Source organism: Leucopleurus acutus, assembly GCF_964270905.1.
Source record: "Leucopleurus acutus genome assembly, chromosome: 3".
Classification (NCBI taxonomy): Eukaryota; Metazoa; Chordata; class Mammalia; order Artiodactyla; family Delphinidae; genus Leucopleurus; species Leucopleurus acutus.
The window spans coordinates 109897510-109922382 of NC_139145.1; the positions used below are offsets into that span (position 1 = coordinate 109897510).

General features: G+C 39.2%; 1 protein-coding gene across 1 annotated transcript in view; it reads left to right on the plus strand.

Annotated features, from left to right (window-relative positions):
* HAPLN1 (hyaluronan and proteoglycan link protein 1) overlaps window positions 1-21540 on the plus strand; it is a gene marked incomplete at both ends in the record, with an annotated part of 30939 nt that extends 9399 nt beyond the window's left edge. Inside the window, 3 exons of the mRNA XM_082835131.1 lie at window positions 11003-11374; window positions 18959-19261; window positions 21251-21540. Coding sequence (XP_082691257.1) covers window positions 11003-11374; window positions 18959-19261; window positions 21251-21540 — 965 coding nt within the window. The remainder of the gene's footprint in view (window positions 1-11002; window positions 11375-18958; window positions 19262-21250) is intronic.
* Window positions 21541-24873: the final 3333 nt, after the last annotated feature.

Below are 24873 nucleotides of genomic sequence, written 5' to 3' on the forward strand. Positions count from 1 at the left end.
TTATGGTGGGTCAAGAGTAAAAATGAGGAGACCTTTAGGAGGGTCTTGAGGTAGTTTAGGTGAGAAATCATGGTGGTGTGGCCCACGATGGTAGCAGTGGAGATGGATGGAGATGAACCAATTTGGGAAAAAAAAAAAAAAAATGAGATAGAGATGGCAGCACTTGCTGACAGACTAGACGTAGGGATTAAGGGAAAGGGGCATATCAAACACACCTGCTAGATTTTGGCTTGAACAAATGGACAGATGACGGAGGCATAAAATGAACTGAGGAAGATTGGGAGAAGAACAAGTCTGGGCAGGACAGGAGGACTCAAGTTATTTGTTTGGCATCCAATATATGAGCAGCAGGTCATTGGATTTACTAGTTCGGAGCTCAGGAAAAAGTACACTGCTAGAAAGTTCTGGAATCACCAGCACATCAACATTTATAGCCATGGGACTAGATGAGATCACAGGAGAAGGAGGAAATGCAAGCAGAGACAAGGAGATCGCCTGGGTCTGAAATTCAGAAACCCTCAGAATCAACAGGTGGGATAAAGGAGGATTCAAAGGTCACATATTCACTTCCCAGAGTCTAAATCCTGATCTCTGATATGTGGTAATTTTTTTTCCCAGGTAACATTTTTTTAAAATCTAAATTAATTGCAAGTTTTTAAAAATAGGAGATATTCACATTAAAATGTGCATTTCTAGGGAATTCCCTGGTGGTCCAGTGGTTAGGACTCTGCGCTTTCACTGCCAAGAGCGTAAGGGCGGGGGTTTGATCCCCGGTCGGGGAAGTGGAATCCCACAGGCCACGAGGCGCAGCCAAAAAAAAAAAAAAGTGTATTTCTAGTATCTGTTGAAAAATCCAAAGACCTGCTGCTTTTCAGCCTGCATTCCCATTGGACAACATCAGTGGGAACGAGTACTTGCTCCCCGTGAGCGTGGAGTGCGCGCACCCAGCAATGGTACGGTCCCTTTCACTCCTTGTGTTCTCAAGACCATGGTGCTCCCTTCATTTTCCCTCAGCCTTGCCCACCTGGGCTTTTGTGTTCGACTTACCTTTCGTTTTGTTTCAGCACTAAACTTAATACTTGACACATTAAAGGCTATCAATTCATGATTGTTGATTCAGAATCAAAAGTTCCCTTTTGCCTCCAGAACTGACTCTGCATAGTACTATCTTGATATCTTTCACACTAAGTGAAGACACTAACCATACCAATGTATAAAACCAACAGTGTCCTTTCTGCAAATTATGGATAACTTGACCTTATGTTTTACCACAAAGTGGAAATACTCTGAGCAGAGACAAGTAGATCTGAGCCCTCTACCACATAAAAACACATTTCTAATAATTAGGGACTGTGTGGTTAATTACAGCCTAATGAAGAAGAATGACGCATGCTAATGCTTCAGTTTCTCCACACCCTTTGAAAGAAGTCTGTATTACAGTCCTGGAAAGTATGATTCTTCAAAGATTGTCATTTACTATATTAGTAAAACATTCAAATTTTATTTTCTTATAATGTATTCCTTAATTTCTCTTTATCTGTGATATTTTTTTTCTAAGACTAAAATAATAGAAATCAAATGCTATTTCTTTACTCATAAATCTTTGATAACATGCACAAGTTTAAATTCTGAAAATTATTAGCAAGAGCAGACAACTCCGAGTTGACAAAGCTAGTATGACTGTCTCAAGTTTGGGGACCAGTTATATTGGACTTAACCAATGGCAATAATACTGATAAATTAATATTAGCATTTAAAACCACTTACTATGTGTGATACACAATAGAAACTTCATTACCTAGGTCATCTCATTTAGCTCTCACCACCACACTACATAAAGGTGGTTATCCTCACTGAGGCTGAGAGAGGGTCTGTAGCTTGCCCCAGGTCGTATGGCTGTTAAGTGGTAAAGCTGAGATTCAAACTCAGGCAGGCTGATTCCTCTGCTCCTGACCCACCAGGAACCATACAGCCTCCATCTGAGCCTTCTCTGAAAAACTTCTGAGTGAAGCAGTGGGTAAAAACGACTCCCATTTTATTCCATTCAACTGATATAATTATGTTCCAGAAGAAATCAAATCACTATGAAAAAAAGATTTGGTCTCAAGCCTTTGAGAAACTTTTCCTCAGGCCACCATAGTGACTCTGAAGAGCAGTTCAAGGAGCAAGGTGGGGTGACAGCTACCAATACACACATTCCACCTCTACAACCAAACAAAGACTTTCTTTTTTTTTTTTTTTTTTGCGGTACACGGGCCTCTCACTGTTGTGGCCTCTCCCATCGTGGAGCACAGGCTCTGGATGCACAGGCTCAGTGGCCATGGCTCACGGGCCCAGCCACTCCGCGGCATGTGGGATCTTCCCGGACCGGGGCACGAACCCGTGTCCCCTGCATCGGCAGGCGGACTCTCAACCACTGCACCACCAGGGAAGCCCCCGAAGACTTTCTGGAACCCCCAAGGAAAGGGAGGAGGAAGCAGGAAGAAGCTGGATTAGATACAGGGTGTTTTTTGAAAAGGCTTTAAGGTGGTGGTACTGAAATGAGCTCCTATTGTATTAAGAACCACTAGATTAGGAAAATCATCATCAGTTGATGAGATGCGAGTTTTCAGGAATCAGTACTTTCTAGGAACTGTCTTCTGAAAGAGCATAGGAAAGAAGAAAATGTCGATGACAGAAGCTGGTTTGCATACCTGGCACACTTTGGAAACTCAGTAAATGTTTGCTAGTAACAGCCAACATTTACTGGGCACTCAGGGTACCAGGCACTAGGCTAAGCTCTCAGCGTATCACGTCCTTTAACCCTCACAAGAACCCTGCAAAGAAGGTGAATTAACTCCATTTTACTGATGAGAAAACTGAGCACATAAAGGTTAGGGGACACCAGGTAAGAGGCACAGTCCACATGCTTAACCAATAAACTATAGCTGCTGCGAAAATAGATGAAACAATAATGAATGTGGCAAGACAAAAGCCACAAAGAATTTAGTAGAACAGAGCTAAACACCCTCTTCACACTTTACTTCTTCCTGGTTGAAAAAGATGAAGAAAAAGGAATTAAAAAGAGACAATATTTTTCAAGATAGTGACCCAGTTTCAGGTTTACGTCTCAGAACACAGATTTTTGAACTACGTTCAATGGACGCCCTAGAACTACTTGGAGGCTCTTGATGCCCATTTCCAGCAAAGAAGCTCACCGTTTATATGGCAAAGATCTGCCTAAAGTATCCTCTGGGGAGAAAAGTTTCCACTGTCCCTGAAAAAACCTTCAGGCTCTAAAATAGTGATAGCACTTATCCTTATTTTTTACTATGAAACTTGGATATAATAACATGGTACACATTCATGATCAACATCACCCGAAACAACACTATATGTTGGTGTTGGGCTGTCTCCCATCACAGAATCAATTTACCTCTAAGGCAAGTGTTGGGCTGCACCCCACAGGCCTACAAGCCCTGTACCTGCCCAGCTTCAAGACTGAAGAAAGAGCTCAGAGTCAGCAACAGAGACATCAACAGTTTAATGGATTGGGGAGCTTACACGTCTGAAGCAAGGTCCTGGAGCGACACCCCACTGTGTGTGGCAGAGGGCAGGCAGGACCTGGCTGCAGTCTTAGCTCCCCAGGGAGAGGGGAGGTTACCATTTATAGGGGGAATTGATGTCAGGTTGGTTCATCAGTTACCAGGGAAACCAGAAGAGGAATACACCCCTCACCTCCCCTTTGATAAGCTGTCATGGTGGAGACATTCTGCTCTAAAGCTAGAATAATCATTAGCTGGGACCTGGGGCAACTGTGTAGGAAGGTGAGTCATGAGAGTAGGGAGTAGGTGAAGCAGGCACTGATCGAGCAGGGGATGTACAGAAAGCAAGAGAACAGCCATCCTGAGTGGTCTGACCATACAGGAAGGAAGCCGGATGTGGTCAATACCAAAGGGAATGCTCCACAGCACATCACATCAGGTAATGCAGGTCACATACCATTTAAGGAAACTGGAAATACAATTCTAGGTAATCTGGTTCAGCTGTAGATTGATAGGAACAAGCAGGGCACAATGACTATACAGTGTTTAGAGAGCAGGTAGGCCCCGGCAGAGGGTGGAGGGGTGTTGGGAGGAGTATGTTCCTGTAGCCTGTGAGGCCAAAAGACAGGGTCACAGAGGGTGAGAAACAGCAGTAATCACTTTACAGCAAAGAGCAATCTTCACTTACCTTATTTTCAGCTTTGGACTCTTCCTTTATAGTCAAAACTAGAAGACAGTCAATATCTTTGTCGGTGGTATCTTAAAGGAATTGAAAAAACGAGGTAAAATTTTCACGTTTTGAAGACCTGTTTAAATATAACATTATTATTATTAACAGAGCCATAGGTCTTCTCCAGAAATATAATCTCGCAATTATAACAATATACTGCAATTCTGGCTACGAGCTGCTTCTACCAGCTTCTTGTGTGTATTTCTAGAGACACTTTAGGGAAAGTTTTTTGTTTATCTTTGTCAATTAAGTTTTTTGTTCATTTTTGTCAACCATTTTTAATATTTTTATTCCATTTCTACTTAGGGTGTGCACAGGTGATAACGTGCACACGGTTCAAAAATTTTTAAATATGGGAGTATACACAGTGAAAATATCCCAGGAGCTCTCGACCCAGACATCTACCTTTCCTTTCCACAGGCTACCATGGTTATTAGTTTCATGGGTTTCTAGTGATTCCTTCAGATATAGTTTATGTAAGTATACATATTTCTTTCCAAGTTACACACATGGTAAGAAGCACACATATTCTTATATGTCCTCAGGTCAGCATTTGAACTCCAGGTAAAAGCAAAGATGGGCCAGGGAGAAATACAACAGGATTTCAAACCCAAGTCAAGTAGTAGAGGGCAGAGGGCAGCCATGGATCCTCCTTAAAGCTTCTTTCCTGCCCTCTTCAGGTCACCCTTCCTGAAGTGCTGAGTCATAGAGGAGAGACTCAGAGCCTTTACATTGAGGAACAGCTGGGCAAGAAACTAAAGCTCTGTCTCTGATAAATGAAAAGCCCTCTGAAAGGACAGTAAAGACTAGACGGAGAGAGAGAGGGGCAGAGGGGAGGGGCCTTGTAAACATCTCTGATGCAAAGCTGACAAGACACAGCAGAGTCAAGACCACTGACGGGAGCTTCCGGCTCCCAGTGAGCAACACCGGGAACAATGGGATTTACTCCAGTCTGAAGGAAACAAAACACAGTCGCCCCTCAGTGTCCACTGGAGATTCGTTACAAGACTCAACTCCAATACCAGAATCCTCAGATGCTCAAGTCCCCTGTATAAAATGTTGCAGTATTTGCACCTAGCCTACAGGCATCATCCCTTATAATACCTAAAACAATGTAAATGTTGCTATGTAAATAGCTGTAAATACAATGTAAATGCTATGTAAATACGTAGGCAAGAAGCAAATTGAAGTTTTGCTTTTCAGAGCTTTCTGGAATGTCGTTTTCAAATATTTTCCATCTCTGATTGGTTGAATCCCAAATGAGGCACACAGATACAGAGGGCTGACTGTAATTATAAACAGTTAAAGATTAATAAGTAAGATAATTTTTTCCTAAATTATGTATCCTACTCAAATGTAATGTGTAAGATGAGAGACCGATGTCTAAATTATGTTCTTTCTAAATATTGTGTCTTTAATATGTATCTTTACCTGTTTTTATAAAGTGTTTTCATTTTAGCAATATGGTATAAAGCAAGGGCAGGGGTCTATGTCTACTGCCATAGCTGCGCACAGCCTCTGGGAGGCATTCGTCTATTTCAGTCACAGACACTTATCACATGCCAGGCACTATTTTGATGCTGGAGGAACAATATAACAAGACGTGGACTAGGGAGACAGAGTGACTGTTTTCAGTAGACTGTGGTAAGCACAACGAGAAGGATACAAATCCAGCCTGGTTGCTCATCATCGGGTAGGTTGGCTTCCCTAAAGGAAGTAACAGCTTCCAGAGTGTTAGTCTTACACATCTCAACCCACCAAAGTGATAACAGATGCCACAAAAGTAAGGAACTATCTTTAAAACCTTGTGCAGCATTTTCAAATGACTCATCGTGGAGCTGGTACTTGAGTGTCTGCCTACTAGTTTGGAATGTCAGGGAGGAATTCGTTTTTCGTTTGGAGTGATGAAAAAGTTTTGGAAATAGATGGTGATGGTGGTTGTGATTGCAGATGGCCTCGGCCTGCAGCAGCTTGAAGCAGGATTTCAGGTCCCTGGCCAGAGACTGAAGTCAGGCCAAGGCAGTGAGGACGCTGAATCCTCGCCACTAGACCACCAAGGCCAGTGGCCAGTGACAAGGCCCCTGGCCCGTCGGCTTTGTAGAAATGAACTTCCACAAAGAGGCGGAAAGTAGTGAAACAAGTAAAGTGTTTATTAGGAGGAAAAAGAATATGTGTGAATAGACACACACACACACTTGAAGGACTCAGAGAGAGACTTGCGCCCTCGTAGTAGTTTGAATCACTTACATGGGGCATTTCTTCTGGGTTTCCTCTGGCCAATCATCTTGCTTTGCCTGGCTCTGAGTCCATCTTTGGTTTGTCTCAGGGTCCTCCCCTGTATGCGTGCGCATCTCTTAGCCAAGATGGATTCTAGCGAAGAGGCCTATGGGTAGGTTGACATCACCTACTATGGGGTGGCACTCCCTCCCTTTTTGACCCGAGGAGCCTTTCTGCACAGGTGTAGTTGGGAAGGTCTCCCTGACCTCAAGAATGAAAAATATGTGGTCTCTGTACCTCTTACCTGGGCAGGCTCAGCTTCTCCTTGCTCCCGCTGTTATCTTCATCTTGAAGTATCTCTCCAGAGGGGACAAACTCCAGCTGCTCAGCCTGTGGCCCATCTATCTCCTGCCTCAGTTGCACAACAATGTGAAAGTAATTAATGCCACTGAATCACACACTTAAAAATGGTTAAAATGGCAAATTTTATGTTATGTGTATTTTACCACAATAAAAAAATCAAATGATGGTGGTAGAATGTTTTCTTGGAAGGGGAGTATTTTTTGTCTTTGTTTAACCATCTTAAATATATTCCTCAGTTTTGTTTGTTTGGGTTCTTTTTACATTTTATTGGTCTAGGAAATCCAAAAGTCTGGAGGCTTCTTCATTATACACCAGTGAGAAAGTAACCAACACCAAGACTGGTTATTTTGTACAATCCAAAAAGTTATTTATTTTTAAAAGACAAACTTTGACCCATAACACCTTTTTTTTTTACTTTCTGTCACCTCTATTTCTTTGGCAATGAACTGCCCCCCCAAATGTTTAAACTTTTAATAGAACTAAGAACAATAGGTAATAGTCCAATACCATATTTCTAAATTGTTTTTGTCCTATTGTTTAAAAGATTTCATCTAAATTACAGAGTGATACAAAGATCAGCTTTTCGGTCATGCCATTGCTTTCATCATTTGGTGAAACTGAATGATGTCCTCTGGATTTCACAGCAGACTGTAAAATAATAATGAAGCCCTGCTGTTTCCCCTGGAGACAACTGTGGTCTTTGAAGGCCATCAAATCTTTCATCACTGTCACTGACACTCACTAATAAAAATATGAAATTCCTGTAACTTACAGACTGAACTTTTAAAAAATTCAGTCCCCCTAAAATGAGCACATGTATGCTGCTTGGTTTTCTCTAGTTAATATTTAAAAAAAAAAAAAAAAAGGATAAGCAATACTCATTCTGATGATCAAGGTTTATTTTTATCTTTTGATTTGCTTTACAACTGCCCTGTTGATTGAACAGTTTTGACTTAAACATTAATTTCAAACCAATCCACATTTTTAACCCAATGATCAGATTACTCTAGACAAGACTGTGCAATGTTTGCCATCAGCATCATAGGCTCCCTTTGTTCCAGCCCTCTACCCTCTCCCTCTTAGTGTGTTTCCTGGCTGATCCCTATCATGACAACCTGCCATAGGGAGCCAGATACGAACCTTAAGCTCAATGTTCTCATGATGTAGACCTGTCACTCAAACAGCTAAGCCCTGCTAGAGCCTGCAACAGAGCCCAGGGCTCCTGACTCACTGGCCAGTGCTCTTTCCTACATCTTACCTGCTCTGCAACAGGCCACTCCCGCCAGCAATGCTCAATGCTGTATAATCTGCAGTGTTGAGCTTCTAGAAGCAAACAAGCTAATAAAACACATTGTTCTAAAGGCCATGTTGGGGATTTAGGTTAATGAATGTTAATGGCCCTCAGTCACTCAAAGTTACACATTACCCAACTTTCTCAGGGTTCTTTGAATTTCAGCCAGGGCCTCGTGGCATCTACTACCTCAACACCCCAGTTGCCCCAAAAATAAGAATGGTGGAAATTTATACATTCTAGCAGACTTGTTAGAAAAATTATTTTGTGGGAAGCCAATGGATTTTTGGTGTCTGCCTAGGTCTCAACATTATACCACATAAGTCATCATCTACGCAGAATGCTAGAGTATAAGTAAATAGTACCTAAAAAAAAATCAGAAGCTTATACTTCTAAAATACTACAAGATGATTTACAGTTAACCTCAGAAAAAAATTAGAAATTTCAGTCTCTTGTACAAGACTTTTGATCTGTGCTTTAACTCTTTAATTTATAAAACACTCAGGCCTTGTGTTCATTCTGGAATACCTTATGATTATGCTAAACCACACAATAATTTCCAAGTTTCCTATATAATACAGGTGGCATTGTATGTATTATTTTACTCCACATGGTTAAAAACTTTATAAGTAAGTGGAACCATGGAAGGTTAATATATGTCAAAATTATGCTCAATATTAGGCAGTATCATATAGGAGAAATACAGGGGGAAAACTGTGCAGTAGGAACAGTTTGGGTCAGCCATTATTTCAAGTGCTTTATGTGCCTATTAGGTCAACTATGCTTAGTAGACATTACTTTCCCTAGTTCACATGTAAGGAAATTCGGGCTTAGGGCTTGCACACCTTGCTCAAGGATTCAGAGCTAGCAAATTGAAGAGGTGAGGTTAGAACAAGGTCTCTGACACATCAAAGCCCATGTTCCTAACTACTGGAACTCCCCTTTAGCCCAGCGCATTTGGGCATTAGTTTTGACTTTAAAGTAAAAAGCTTGAGAGAGTCATGAAACTGCAACTTTCTGAAGGCCTCATGTCTTGTCTAAACTCAAGTCCCAGCATGGGAAGGCCCAGCTTCAGGCGTCCTCCCAAGGTAATGGGTAGATCCATGTTCCCTAGGGCCTCAGGCATTGCTGAGCAGACTTATTAAACAGCACCTTTTCCTCCTCCCAGAAAGAAGATACTACAAATATTTAGGTAGAACATGGATGCAGTCCCTGGGGATATTGCAGGGGGAGTATTCTACATAGGGTAGAGTTGGATACCTTTACCTTTTATGTCTTATGATTCTATGGGCCTAAATAAGAAGATAAAGAAGAGAATCTAAAGGAAATGCTTAATGAGCTGGATTTGTGATTCATTTTACTTAAGCCATTATCCTCTCAGTTTATGATCTATTCAAAGTAGGGGCACTGATGGCTTTAAAAGTGGTTCAACTGTTCAGTTTCGGAGGACTGGGGCTGACATAAATATGTTCATTTTTTAAATATGAATTTTGATTGCTCTATGATAAAAATATAACCACTGTCTATTCTTGGACCCTTTATTTTAAAATCTGAATCCTACGTGCGCCATTAAATAACTAAGTTTTGAGGTTTGTCTGGGGATGACTTGCTACTCCTCCTGACCACCTGTGTACTATCGTTAACGATTCGTGACCAAGGTTTATTCAGAACCTTCAGCCTAAAGCAGGAAGGGCTGCTTGAAAGACAGCTTTGGCAGCCTTTGAGAGCTGTGTGTGGATGAGGTATGTGTGTCCAGGAATTCTTATATCGCTTTCTCATTTTCAAAGCTTGCACATCCTCAAGAGACCTTGTCAAGGTCAAAAGCGCAACGAGCGAACCAGGGGAAACCCCAGAGAAAGCCAAGATCTGAAAATAACAGCTGGCTCTCCAGAGGCCTGCGGCCGTGCTGACTTGGCAGGCTAGGAATATCATGGTGCTCCCAGGAAGGCAGTAAAGTCCTTGGAGGAGGGAGGAGGGAAGCGAAAGGGCGAGGCGTGGCAAGGCGGAAGCAAAGCGAGAGGATTCTGTAAACCAAGATACAGCAGAAAGCAGGGGTAGCGGGGGGTGGGGGGTGGGGGGTGTAGAAGGAGATTTAAGGGAATAAAGAAACATAATTATCTGGTTAATTAGAAAATAAATATAACTTTGGATACACTTTTAACACCCAAGGTTTGAGGAATATATTTCAAAATCTGGAGTTTTTTAAAAAGCACTCACTAAAAATACCTTTCTGATGTCTGGCCTTTGTGTGAAAATAATACATACATGTTGCTTGAAATGCTCCAGAACGGCATATCGCAGGTGTATATTTGAATTGAAGCCAGAGATGGGAGGACATTCTAATTCTTTGGCCAGAAAAGTACAATGAAAGTTAATCATGTTGCCGTATACTTTTCCTAGAAATACAATACAGACTTACCGTATTAGAAAGCTCAGCTGGGGAGAGATCAATTTACCTAGCTTGTACGTTTTGGGTTTATATTGATGAAATAGTTATGGTTCCCTGTCACTTCTCTTGGTCTTGTTTCTACGTTTTTGATATTTAACTGTAGAAGAAAAATAAATAGAATTTACGATGACATCTTCAAGCTTCAGATGACTATAGAGTATTATAGCCAATATTTCTCATTGATTATAATGTACATTCTTCCTTTTTTCAGCAGCTTAAAAGACATTACTACCTTGTAGATGCCCTCTAGTTACTAAAGGTACCTTTCTATGTGGTTCAAAGGAGATCACTGCTCAACAATGCAGAGAAGCTTATCGCCAATGCTACTCTTTGTCAGATACCCTGTGTAGGTAGTATATTTCATATTATAAAAAAGTCTAAAAGCATATTAATGGTTCTTTCCTTTTTTTCTCTCTTTTCAATTATAGCAGAAAATGGCCCCCGTCTACTCGTGGAAGCAGAACAAGCCAAGGTGTTCTCACACAGAGGTGGCAATGTTACACTGCCATGTAAATTTTACCGAGACCCTACAGCACTTGGCTCAGGAACCCACAAAATCCGAATTAAGTGGACCAAGCTAACTTCAGATTACCTCAAGGAAGTGGATGTTTTTGTTTCCATGGGATACCACAAGAAAACCTATGGAGGCTACCAGGGTAGAGTGTTTCTGAAAGGAGGCAGTGATAATGATGCTTCTCTGGTGATCACAGACCTGACCCTGGAGGATTATGGGAGATACAAGTGCGAGGTGATTGAAGGATTAGAAGATGATACTGCTGTGGTAGCATTAGATTTACAAGGTAAGTATCTATAAATCATGTAAAACTCAGGAATGATAATTAATCATTGCTTTTTTTTTTTCATGACAAGTAATGTCTAATGGTTACCATGGTGCTGATGTGAGAAATCAAAAGTCCATGTAAAGAATGTTTTTCTGTTCTTTTGTAATCTGCAATCTGTCTATGATTCCAGCTTTCATATTTGAAATGTATACACAATGGTTATATGCAAATTTGAAGCTATTTGCAAGTAGGAGAAACATGCAGTGGAACTGAATTAACAACATTCAGAAACTGCCTTATGCCATTCAAAATTTAAAACTCATTACATAGTTATGAAGAAATTCAGAGTGGAGGCTTTTTTATTATGCTTCTAAAATTATCTCAGTTTCAAAATAATGGCAAGTTTTGTGAAGGACATCTGCTAATTAAAATACATTTAGTTGTATTTTGTAAAATAACTGTGAAAACTTAATTTAACAAAAAAGTAGACTCTAGATTTATTTAAATATTCTTGTAAAGAAGTAATTTTTTTTAATGGTCCAGAGTCTCTTAGACACTGAATACCAAATGGTCAAGGCATTTTGTGGGGGGAGTTTTATTTCTTAAATATGTAATACATTCAGTAGGTTCAGAGATCAAAATGTATACAAAGCTAAACAATAAAATGTATCCATGCCATCCTGTTTCCCCTCTGCCCAAAGCCCTTTAGGCCTCTCCTTAGTTTCTCATGTATCTCAAGACACCCTTTATTCATGAATTTCAGTGTCTCTTTACATGGAAGGATGAATTTTGGCTGCATTAATAGAAGACTTTCCTTCCTTATATAAACTATAGGTGTGTGTTTGCTAGAAGCTCCTTCCACATTCTAGGCCAGATTTGTGGCTTTTGGAAAAATATGTTTGGCACACTAGCACTTCATTGAAGATGTGACCTTCTGAATCCCACAGAGTGCCACCACATGCATGCAGATGTATTAGCTTTATGTATGATACATTGCTTGATGTTGTAAAGTTCATTTTTGTGACCTTCTCTTGTCTCTGTTAGTTGTAGTTCTTGGCTCCTGATTGCATGCCACCTTATACTTTGAGTTTTTATTGATTCACTTTCATATCCATGAACATTGGCATTATTCAGGATGAAAGAAGTAATTGGCTTAGAGAAGACAGTCAATCATCAAATATTAATTGAGGGTCACTTTCTTTTATCAAAGGGGCATCAGGCGCTGGACGCTAGTAGTATCAAGATGCTTATGTTAGTCCCAGCTTTGTCAGTATATGTTTTGTAACCAGAGCAAGTTACTTATCCTTATTGTACCTTGGCTTCCAACCTATGAATAATAGGTTGAACTGTATTATCTGTTAAGTTACTTTTTCTTAAACTTAAGTAATTCACATGCCATATTTATTATCTCCCTACACTTACTTAAAAATATATTTTAAATAAATAGAAACCAGTATAACTTGCCAGAAATAGAAGGAAACCATAAAAATAAGTACAGTGAACATATTTCTAATTATAAATGGATACATACTTGCTGGTGGCTTTGAGCATGAAGCCAGCTCTCCCTTTTCTTGAAAAGCAGATTTAACACGTGTTAGAAGATAATACACTCTACGGTCAAACTGAGACTTCCTTTAAGACACAATTAGAGGTGTTGAAGGGGAATTGTAAGAAGAGTAATTTTTCCTGCATAGGCCCTGCACTCTCCTAAATCTCCATGTTTTCCATGCTTTCATAACACTTCTCTACCATATAGCACATACGTATATATGAGCTAAGTAAATGTGTCCAAGAAACCAATTGAAATGATAAATATTTTTACAAGTGCTGTTTTCGTACCATGAGAAACAAAAAAATTCCAAATCATGGTTCCTTTCATTCAACAATCTTACAGTCCATTAAAGATTCTAAGATACTTTCAAAAGTAAGTACTTTAAAATAAGGTAGAATTTGGTAAAGCAAGTAGGTAAAACAAATTGCTCTAATCATATGCGTATTTATTTTGCTCACTTTCAGTAATGTCCCTTGACAGCTCAAACTTAGGGAAAGCTCCTTTTATAAGATAACATGGCTAGGAGTAAGAGCTAGGGCTAGAATTTGATACCAAGGGCACTGAATGAAGTCCATGCTCTTATCTACTATGATCTGGGAGTTTGCAGGAAGGAGAAAGTTTCTGCTGGGGTGGGAAAAAATGCAGGTTTCAGAGAGACAGTGGTGTTTGACAGTCTCAGTTCTTCTGAAGTTTTCTCAAGATTCTCAAAGGCCCCAAAGTTATTTGGGAGATGACTTAGGGACTGTCCTTCGGTCATACTTCATTAATTGGTGTGCCCATTCTAACTGCAGAGAATGTTTTTCCATCTTTCTTGTGTACTATAAAAAGGGCAGAAGCAGTCATTACCCAGAGGCTCTGCCTTGAAATAACTGACATTTCCATATTTAACATTATATACATGAATTCATTTCTGAACTGGAGAAAATATATTCCTTCAAGAATAAGATCAGGGGCTTCCCTGGTGGCGCGGTGGTTGAGAGTCCGCCTGCCGTTGCAGGGGACACGGGTTAGTGCCCCGGTCCGGGAGGATCCCACATACCGCGGAGCGGCTGGGCCCGTGAGCCATGGCCGCTGAGCCTGTGCGTCTGGAGCCTGTGCTCCGCAACGGGAGAGGCCATAACAGTGAGAGGCCCGCGTACGGGAAAAAAAAGAATAAGATCAAAGGGACTTCCCTGGTGGCGCAGTGGTTAAGAATCCGCCTGCCAATGCAGGGGACACAGATTCGAGCCATGGTCCGGGAAGATCCCACATGCCGCGGAGCAACTAAGCCCGTGCGCCACAACTACTGAGCCTGCGCTCAAGAGCCCACGAGCCGCAACTACTGAGCCCATACACTGCAACTACTGAAGCCTGTGTGCTCAGAGCCTCTGCTCCGCAAAAAGAGAAGCCACTGCAATGAGAAGCCCGCGCACCTCAACGAAGAGTAGCCCCCCCTCGCCACAACTAGAGAAAGCCCGCACGCAACAAAAAAGACCCAACTCAGCCAAAAATAAATAAATAAATAAATTTATTTTTTAAAAAAGAAAAAATCAACTCTACCCTGAGCCCTCCCCTTCCACCCCCAGCTATGATGTTCTCAGAGCACTGTCTACAGATTTCCACTGTAATTCTAATCACATTTTGTTTTGTAAAATTTGCAAATTGTCCGTCTTCACCTGCTAAATAGGATCTACTTGAGGCAGTCAAGTGCCAAAACAAAGTAAGTGCTCAGTAAATAGTTTATAGGTGAGTTAATGTTTGATACAATGGGTTTATACTTTCAAATACAAAAAAGCCTGCATGCAATGGAAGGCGGTGGAAAGGAAGAGACGTTTGATTTGGACCATGAAAGGTGCACCTGGTTCTTTCAAGGGGTAGAGAGCATGACAAAGTGGGAAAGAGGGCATCACAGGTGTGAGGGAGAAACTCTTCAAAGGCCAAAATGTGAATAACAGATGCCACAGACAGCATCCGCCTTGACTGGTTTAAGGCTCAGCATGGCAACAGGGTGGGATAAAAAATTTTAACTTTTTATTATAGCCAATTTCGAACACTCGGAAAAGTAGAAAGACTAGTATAATGAATCTCTATATATCACCAGCTTCAAAAAATGTCATGATATAGCCAATCTTATTTTATCTTGCTTTATTTACTCCCACCCCCAATGAATAATTTTCAAGAAAATCTCAAGACATTATTTTATCTATATATACTTCAACATGAGATAAGAACTCATTTTAAAATAAAATTACAAAATTTTAATTATAGAATAAGATCTGAGGAACCTTGATTGCTACCTGAGGATGGTAGGGACTTGACAATTTCCACCTAGTCTCGGGTAGATGCTCAAGGTGCAGCAATTATATACATAAGAGTTTGAAGGCTATGATAAACCACATGTAGCACAAGAGATACCTTGTGGTTATCATTTACTAGCTCTTATTCCAGGTCCTGACCTTTTTCCATTACCAATTACATCCTTATAGCGGACCATCTACCAATCAGCCAGTTTCACCCAAGCTCCTTGTCAATCTTCTAACATGCATAAATAAAACCAGGGAAGCGTATCATTTTGAATGTCATAATTAAGCTGCCTTTCCAACTGTAATTGTACAATGCCTTTAATCATACTGGCCCTTTAATACCAGATTAGATGCTATGTGCTTCAAAGAATTTTCCCAATTAGAAAAATATCGTTCTTCTTCAAGATGCCCAAATTGTATGGTTTGTATTTATAAGATTTTATTCTGTCTTGGATTCAAATTTATATATCCATAGTATATGTATCAAATCATAGACTCTTTGCAGAAATAGGCCACACTCCAAACTCAAGGTACCCTAGAGTACTGAGTGCAATGCCTTGCTCTTAGTTGTGTTTTAAGATCTGTTTTTCAAATCACACTGATTAAAAAAAAAGTAAACCCTTTGAAACACTGACCTACTATGAGTTGGAATTAGCTGTGGAAACACAATTTTTTTTCATATAGCATCTTGGATAGGGTAAAGCCCTCTGATTACTACCAAATTACCTACACTGCTAGAAACAACACCCAGCAAGAGACAAGCCTTGTATGAATATAACAAGGAGAGTGTCACTAGACATTCATGAGTAGCCCAATACAGAATTCATTTGCACAATCAATAAACATATAGATAATATGATAAACATATTTGTGCTTCCAATCTTCCACTGTATTGGTCTTCCATTGATGAAAATGGGGCCAAATACACAAAAATATAGTCTGAGAACTTTTAGAAATAGAAAGCTAATTTCAGGTATGTACATAGCACTGAAAGGTACTCTGAGAGGCACTGAAGAAGGTAAAATTGTTCTGCATGGTCTCTACCTTTTTATTACTAAAAATATTTACTTTGTGGAGTTACTGAAATTTCTTTAAGCTTTTATATGTACCATGGCATGAAAACCTTTCATATATCCAACAAATTGATATTTGCCAACCACTAGGATGAACGGGTCTGTGCAATTGTAAGTCTTAAAGAATGTGTTTTTAAAACATTTCAGTTGACTAAACTACCCACATCATTTGATATTATTCTTTTCCATGTGAGGTATCTTCCTTATTAATCCCCTTTTTAGAGATGCATACCAGCCCTTCATGGAAAAGAGCTTCTGATTATATTTTGACATATAAGTATAAAATAATCATATTTGTAAAATAATCATATACCCTTCTTTCTCACCCATGAAAGTTTAACTTTTCTTATTTTTGTAATGCCGGATGAAAGCAATCACCACTTGCTCCATAATTCAGCTGTAGGAATTGCACTTTTTTCCACAGAGCCAAGAAGGTTTCTGTAATTATAGTCTTAGATGTTGACATCTTAACTAGCTGAAAGTAAAAGGAGCAAATAAATAAAATGCTAAGAAACATGCAGTTCCAGAAATGCCCACACTTGCACGAAACATTTGATTGTTGAAATGTATGCACCAAATGTGTACAATACAGTGAAACTTTTAAAATGTTGGTGGCGACACAGAAATTGACCTTGATTTACTTGGAATGTGTTCTTTCCAGCATCATCAACCATTAATTAAAATCTGCTAAGTAAATCTTTTGAGTTACTGTAAGTTGATCATTTATTCTTACAATTGAAAAATAGTAAAATTTTAATATAGGGTTTCACTTTGACTTTGAGTAATGATTGCATGAAATTATGTTAAATGTGAAAGGAACTCAGAAATATATTACACTGGATTTGGAACTGAATCAAACATAACTCAGTGGTTAATCAAGGACAAATTACTAAAGAAAAAATTTTCACAACGCCTATGGGAGTCCACCAAACACAGTCTGGTGAATTTAAACTGAGAGGTTGTCTAGGTCGTTAAAATTATTATAAATTAAAAGAGTCTACATTCTCCACTGTTACCATCTTGAGCTAATTGAGAAATGGAATTCAGCCTAAATGGTTGAATTTTGGTTTAAATACTTTGAGATTTTCTCTCACTTAAGGTCTAGCTGCCAAGGAAACCTCTACTGGATAAATTAAGTATTTTCCTTTTCACTGGCATTCCTGGGGTTACTGAGAAAGAGGATGGAAGGCATGAGGGGACGGAGAGCACCAGAGCAGCTCCTTCCCAGTGCTGACTGAGTCTTAGCTGGCTGCCTGGTCACAGCCCTTCTTAGAAGGAGTCATCTTCAGGCCTTCCCCACCTCCATTCCGCCCACTGCTGCAGGGGGCAAAGGCAACGAAGGGAGTCTTTTCCTCCTTACTTTTGGCTCCGATTCAGCTTACAGATCCTTCAGCCAAGAACCTGAGAAGGCAGGATGAGATCAGGAAGCCTTCCTGGATCTCTGCCTCTAGTGGATGGTGCCAGCTGGACTGCCCTACAGGGACAAACATGTCCAGCAGAGACTTTCAGTGGATGTGACTTGATTTAGGCTACTGAAATTTCTCCTTGTAGAGTCTTCCAGGACAATTTCTAAAAGAATACATTTCCTGTGTACTGGTTACACTGTTCGTGGACTGTGCAGCCATCTTGTATAGGGTCTGCAGTCTCATACAATAGCACATTTGGTATAATCCACCAAATTACTGCGTCAGCAGACAGTTTTTTACATTCCACACACTCAAATATGAATTATTTTTAATTATATTTAAAAATTCAAGGCAAAGCCTTGAATAATCACTTGAAATTGTCTTTTAGCAACCATGGGGGAGACATTTTGATAGTGGTCCTTCATAGAGTCCAACAAATGATCTAACTTTGCTTTCTTATGATGCAATCCTTACCCTTTAAAGAAACTGTGCAGAAAGTTGTGAAACAGCTCAGACATCTCCCATGATTATCTGACGGAAAGAAATGCTTTTGGAAAGCTGTCGCATCTTCCCAAAGTCAAGTGCCAAGTCACAGTGTTTACATATACTAAGGGTTTTTGTCCTCTAAAATATTTAATTCTTTGGCAATAACTTTGACAGATGTCTATTTTGTACCTACTTTGTACAGGACAAGCTTCTGGAAGCTTTTTTTTTTTTCCTATTTGCAATAAAAATGTTTTTAAAAGCTTAGTTTCAGTTTGCAATACATGAATACAGAAACCGAAAAATAGTAATGGAAACATTTTAAAAACGAAAGCTCTTATTTTAGTCACATTGTTCAAGGACAGAATTAAATAAGATTAAGAACTACACTAAAAGTTGAAACAGATAAGAGAGCCACGATGTTTTTTACGGAAGTGCCTCACTGTAAAAAGTTACCTTATTAATATGAAATAAGACCGCTTAATTATGTTGTTGTCAGATATGCAATAGGTAAGTTCTCAGGGAGCGCTATTTGGAAACTATAATCTGCAGACGAATCGTTTCGGAAAGGAGAATTGTGAGGACTGAGCTGAACTCTTAGAGGTAAATCACTGAAGTTACCAGACCAAAGAGCTAACTGTGAGACGCTCAGAGCTGAGAGGTTGTTTGAAGGGAAATGGGACTATGAGAAAACACTGCAAGTTGAACAAAAACTGCTTCTTCATCTGATGGAGACTCTGTTAGGTTTTTCCCCACTCAAGTGGGATTTGTGCCGCTAACGATTCCTTGCCTTCTCCTTTGGACAGGTGTGGTATTTCCTTATTTTCCACGACTGGGGCGCTACAATCTCAATTTTCACGAGGCACAGCAGGCTTGTCTGGACCAGGATGCTGTGATCGCCTCCTTTGACCAGCTGTACGATGCCTGGAGGGGTGGGCTGGACTGGTGCAATGCTGGCTGGCTCAGTGATGGGTCTGTACAGTATCCCATCACAAAACCCAGAGAACCCTGCGGAGGCCAGAACACAGTGCCCGGCGTCAGGAACTATGGGTTTTGGGACAAAGATAAAAGCAGATATGATGTCTTCTGTTTTACATCCAACTTCAATGGTAAGATATTAACCATACTGCCTTGTTTCCTATCCCAGAGACCAATACATACTATGATGTGACTTAAACTTTTAATCTTATCTACTTAAAAAAAAAAGAAAAAAAGCTTTGAAGTGTTGCTCCAGATACAAGAAATTCTTTAATGTCATAATTTTTTAAAATCCAAAGACATCAAGCAAAAGTACATATTTCCATGATTCTTTGGTTTTATTGCATCCAACTGTTATTATGAAATAGTTTAACTACCATGTTGTATGGAGTCTTTTTCTTACTGCCAAAGATGATGCTGCCACTGTGTGCCTTCCATCGGATAGAGACCTCTCCACTGAAGTAAGGATGGCATCTGTGTCACGGTCTTCTTCTCTAAATTACAATGTCAATTTATTCATAGATGATCAGCAAAGCTTAGGATAAAGAGAGAGCATTATCTCTCTGATAAAGAGAGGGCTCAGCATAAAGAGACCTTTGCAAGAAAATTGAGTAGAAATAACATTGGAGGTGAAAGCAGAAGTGAGAGATCCAGGTTGTATCAGTGTTGATGACTGGCTCATTGAATGTGACACAGCTCCCAACCCTATCTTGCTCCTTCCAGAACCAGTGACGTAACATGTAGGGCCCAGTGCACAATGAAAACGTGGGCTTCTTGTTAAACAATTATTAAGAATTTTAAGATGACACAGTAAAGCATTAAATCACGCGTGCGGCCCTGGCCCCATTATTTTATATTTCAGGTGCCTGGTGACATGCTTTGGCGAAAACAGCAAGGGATCAGGGATCAACAAACTTTCTGTAAAGGGTCAGACAGTGAATATTTTTGGCTTTGTGGGCCATATGGTCTCTGTTGCAACCACTCCATGTAGCTTTGTATGTTATAACACAAAAGCCGCCGTGAACAATATTAAACAGATGGGTGTGACTGTGTTCTAATAAAACCTCACTGGACCCGTGCGCTGTAGTTTGCCGGCCTCAGCTACAGATGATAGAACTAACCCTCTTATTAATGTTCCCGTGACGGCTGCCCTTTCTCCAAATCATATCCTCTTAGTCTAGAAAGAACAGGCAAGCATTAATTTAGACTTCAATCATCTGTATTTAAAGAGAGGCAGGAGGGTATCACATTACAATGTGTAATCAGGTTAGACAGTCTGATTCTATTCTGCCGGAAACTAAAAGTCTGAGAAAATCTTGCACTGATGGGTATCACTTTAGTCAGTTGATGTCATATTTTATACATTTCATGCATATTTGATACAAATTGAAGGAATCTCAGTAATTAACACAATTGAATTAGTGGTTGAGACTAACTTGCTCTTTCTTATAAAATCAAGAAATGGTTAGGTGTCAGAGCTCCCACAGAGGGAAATTGAAAAAAATAACTAACTTCATCCCCTTTGCTAGTGAGTGAACAGACTGAGTTCGCATTCTGAGTCCATATTATTTATGGCAAGTGACTTCCTGTATGTTTTGCATTTTCATACTGTAGTCTTTGAATAAGAATAATGTCTTATTGATACCTGTAATGAAAAGGACTTGAGGGCTTTTGATTATTTTTAAATGGACTTTTCTGTCAGGAATGTTTTTTGATCCTTTCACATTCAAATTTTGCCTCTCTAGAAACTTGTGCTGGGCTTCAGTCTTGCTACAGCTAGAATTTAAATAGCTCTTGCTTTTAACATGGAATTCTGTCTTCTCTAGTGCCACAGAAGGGCCCTTTTTGCCACTAATTAGCTAAAAGGGACCTGTCATTTCCCTTTTCTTTTTTACAGCTCTAAAAGGGCATGTCTGACATTAAGGGGCAAGGAAAAAACTAATTTAATGGAGAGCAACCTAGGGGCACTACATTTAACTGACAAGCCTGTGTTTCAGAACCTTTACAGACGCTGCTCTATATCCCCCTTCATTGAGAAACACTTCTATTTAGGGCTCCTTCCACCTCTGTGGGGCTGAGCCACAGACAGGCCCACTGACCCTCTCTCCTTTTCTCCACAGGCCGATTTTACTACCTGATTCACCCCACCAAGCTGACCTACGACGAAGCGGTGCAGGCCTGTCTCAATGATGGTGCTCAGATTGCTAAAGTGGGCCAGATATTCGCTGCCTGGAAACTTCTGGGATATGACCGTTGCGATGCAGGCTGGATGGCGGACGGCAGTGTCCGCTACCCCATCTCTAGGCCAAGAAGGCGCTGCAGTCCTATTGAGGCTGCAGTGCGCTTCGTGGGTTTCCCAGATAAAAAGCATAAGCTGTATGGTGTCTACTGCTTCAGAGCATACAACTGAGCGTGCCCCTAGAGCACGTCAGTTTTAAAGTCATTAAGAACATGTGAAAGGTTTTTTTTTTTCAGTATGAACTCATGCAAGTTACCAAAACTGTGATAACCCTTTTTTACTTACTGTAAAGTCATTTTCATAAAGACCAATTCATTAATTTGTTTTTGTAAAGCTATCATTCAATATATATTATAAATTAATATAATTTTAAGGGAAGCACTACATAAGGAGGCTTTAGAGGCAAACCGTTTAGGCTACATCATCTCAACGGAGTATCCTTTCATGATCGGGGCATGCAATAGCTTAAGGATTGCTAGGATTAAATTAAGGAAAGTAAAGCTACTCAGAGTAGCAGCTGCCACAAGCACAAATTTTACACATTTGTACAATTTTGAAATGCACTACAATAAACAGATTAGAGCAACAGATGTGAAATACAGGCTTCTTTACATAAACTGAGATTCTGAGAGGCTGCACAAAACTCAGTTTCACAAGGGAACAATCTACACTTTTCTAAAATATTTCAAAGCTCCAATAGACAGAATTATTTTACTCTTTAAAATCCTGCCTTTTTGACCAAAAAAAAAAAAATTCATATGGACTCCAATGTATAATAACAAGCACAGTTAAAACCCCTTAATAATCCCATTTATATGAAGTATGAAACTAAAATAAGCAAGTAATATTTAACCAATGAGACTCCTACCTTCTTCTAGTTAAAATTACACACGCCTGAGAAGAATTGTTTTATCTTTTGAGTAGCTTTACTGAGTTATATTTAAATTCTAAGGGCCGTTTGCTAAGCAGCATTTAGCATCTACTCAGGGCAGTTACATAGATAAACTGCTGGACAGAAAAATTGTAAAATTTAGCAGCTTGATTTTATGTTAGCCTACGAAATGTTATTGTCCTATAAAAATAACTTTAAAATATTTAATATTTCTTTATTTACATGACATGACAAAAATTTAAATCATAAAAGGAAGGAATTACTATACTTGTCTAACCAAGAAGTAAGAACCCAACTTTAAAAATTCTTATTATTCCTATTTGTTTATATACTAGAAAGCCCAAATGGTGCCTGTGTTTGGGGAAAAAAGTCAACAAAGTAGTCTTAAACCTTTCTCCATATAGAAAATGTGGTCAGTGATGTCACTTTTCTTGCTGATCATCATTAGGCTTAAATGAAATGCTGAAGCTGTCATCAAAGAGTTTACACTAAAATCTTCAGGGCTTTAAACGAAAGGGTAAGAACAGCTTCAGGAAAACAATTTTCCCTGTTAGCAGCTCCAATCTTAAATAAAGCTCGGTTTTCCTATATTTTTATGACTGTTGAGACCCCACAGGGACCAATATTTGTATTCAAATTACATTTCATGGTTTCCCATTGTTTCACAATGAGTTCTAATAAATGGGATTTAGTATAATAATCCAAGTATGACATAGCTCGTATGCTTTCATGAATGTTTTTATGTAGATTTTCCTCCCATGAACATGAGTAAATAAATCTGTTTCCTGAATTGATTGTGGTTGCATTCAAAGCTCTGTAATAATTCTAATAAATTTACTCTATAAATGTAGAATTATGTGTGTGGAAGGTATAGAACAATTGGAATTCCATGAAATCATAACTATATGCATACATTATCTAGGCAGAATATTATAAATAAAAGTAGATCATTTCTTCCACCAAAAGCATATCTGGAAATTTTCAGATGCTTTCATATTAAAAGATGAGAATGTATGCATGCACATTTTTACATTAGGTTGGATATGCAAATTGTACAAAAAATATAAATCCAAAGAGATTGTGAGGTTTAACTCAAACACTGCTAATACAAATAGAACTCAAACTTCTAAATTAAAAATACCTGAATGGTCTAGGATAAGATGAATATGTTATTCAAAGAGGGACTATCTCCAAAATAGTGACTCTAGTACCTCAAATATGGGGGTTAGCTCATTGGAGGAAACCCATACTTGAGTGATTATTACCCACGTTACAAAAATCTTATTGGAATTGCAAGTGGACACAAATTTCTATTGAAGCAGATATATAATTTTCAGTTATTGCTGCAGAACTCTACCTTTATAATATTAAGCATAGTAGCATTTCTTAACTTTTGAATACTTACTAGTATTGGTGCTGATCAAAATCTCTGGAGTGACTGTTAGTTGATTAAAATCTATACTGACTGCACACCATTTTTCCATGCTTGTAAAAATATATATATATATGTCTTAAAAGAATGAATACTGCTGGGCAGAATTTTTATCTTCTTCTGACTTCCCCCAAAGGATCAGAGTTCCCATACCTTTCTGGACTCCTCCTTGAATAAGAGTTTCTCTTTAATGTTCTTATTTTGCCATTTTCCACCAAATGTCTATTTTCCTACTTCATTCCTCAAGGTATCTCACTGAGAATGTCCGAGAAAGAAAGGTTATCCTAACACAATTCCTAACAGAAAGTCGGTACAACACTGGTTAATTCAGAAAATTGCTCCTCAGACTTGGGTACCAAGAGTATCAGAGGGATGAGATGGGAGTCTGGGTTAGGAAAGCTTTTGATCATTTTGTCCATAATTAACACTTGGCCCATTTAAGGAACAAAGTATATCTGCACATTTCACTGACTCACCTACATTGGAAAACCTAAACAAAAAGAAATGATTCATATAAAAGACAGTATAAGAATAAAAACAAGTTAGTCATGTTAACACTGGAAGCCATCTTTTAATGACTGCTGCCATATTTTATCACAGTAATTTCTAGTCAAATATGGTATTTGTAAATTTAAACTTTCTCTCATAGAAAGGGGGCCGGTACCTGTTAAAGTTTTATTTTATGCAATAATATAGTCACTTATTATTTTGGCAATTAGAAGTAGTCTCAAAGGAGATTCCAATTTGGTTGCGGGCAGCCATACTGGGTTTCTTGATTTCAATGCTCCAAAGAATATGGTGGTCTCAAGGAGTAGCTGACTACTAAAGAGGGAAGGATGAAAAGGGAATTACCCATCCATTCTCAGCATAGAATGCATCAAGAATGATCGATGGATAACTGACACAGTTGTGTTGAGAAGTTAACTGTATCATAGCTCACTACTGCCAGCACAGCAATGATGTACAACGAGAGAAATGAAAAATACAAAAGTCATTGCGCCACCTGATTAAAAGGAAGTCAGTATTTCAAGGCATTTAATACCTGCCGAGTACAAATCTGAGAAGAACCAATCTGTATTACAAAAAAAAAAAAAATGTTTTCATTTTCTGTAAGATAAAATGAACTGGTAAACAAACATTAAAAGTCAATTTTGTGTTACTGCAGTATCTCTTGATTCTT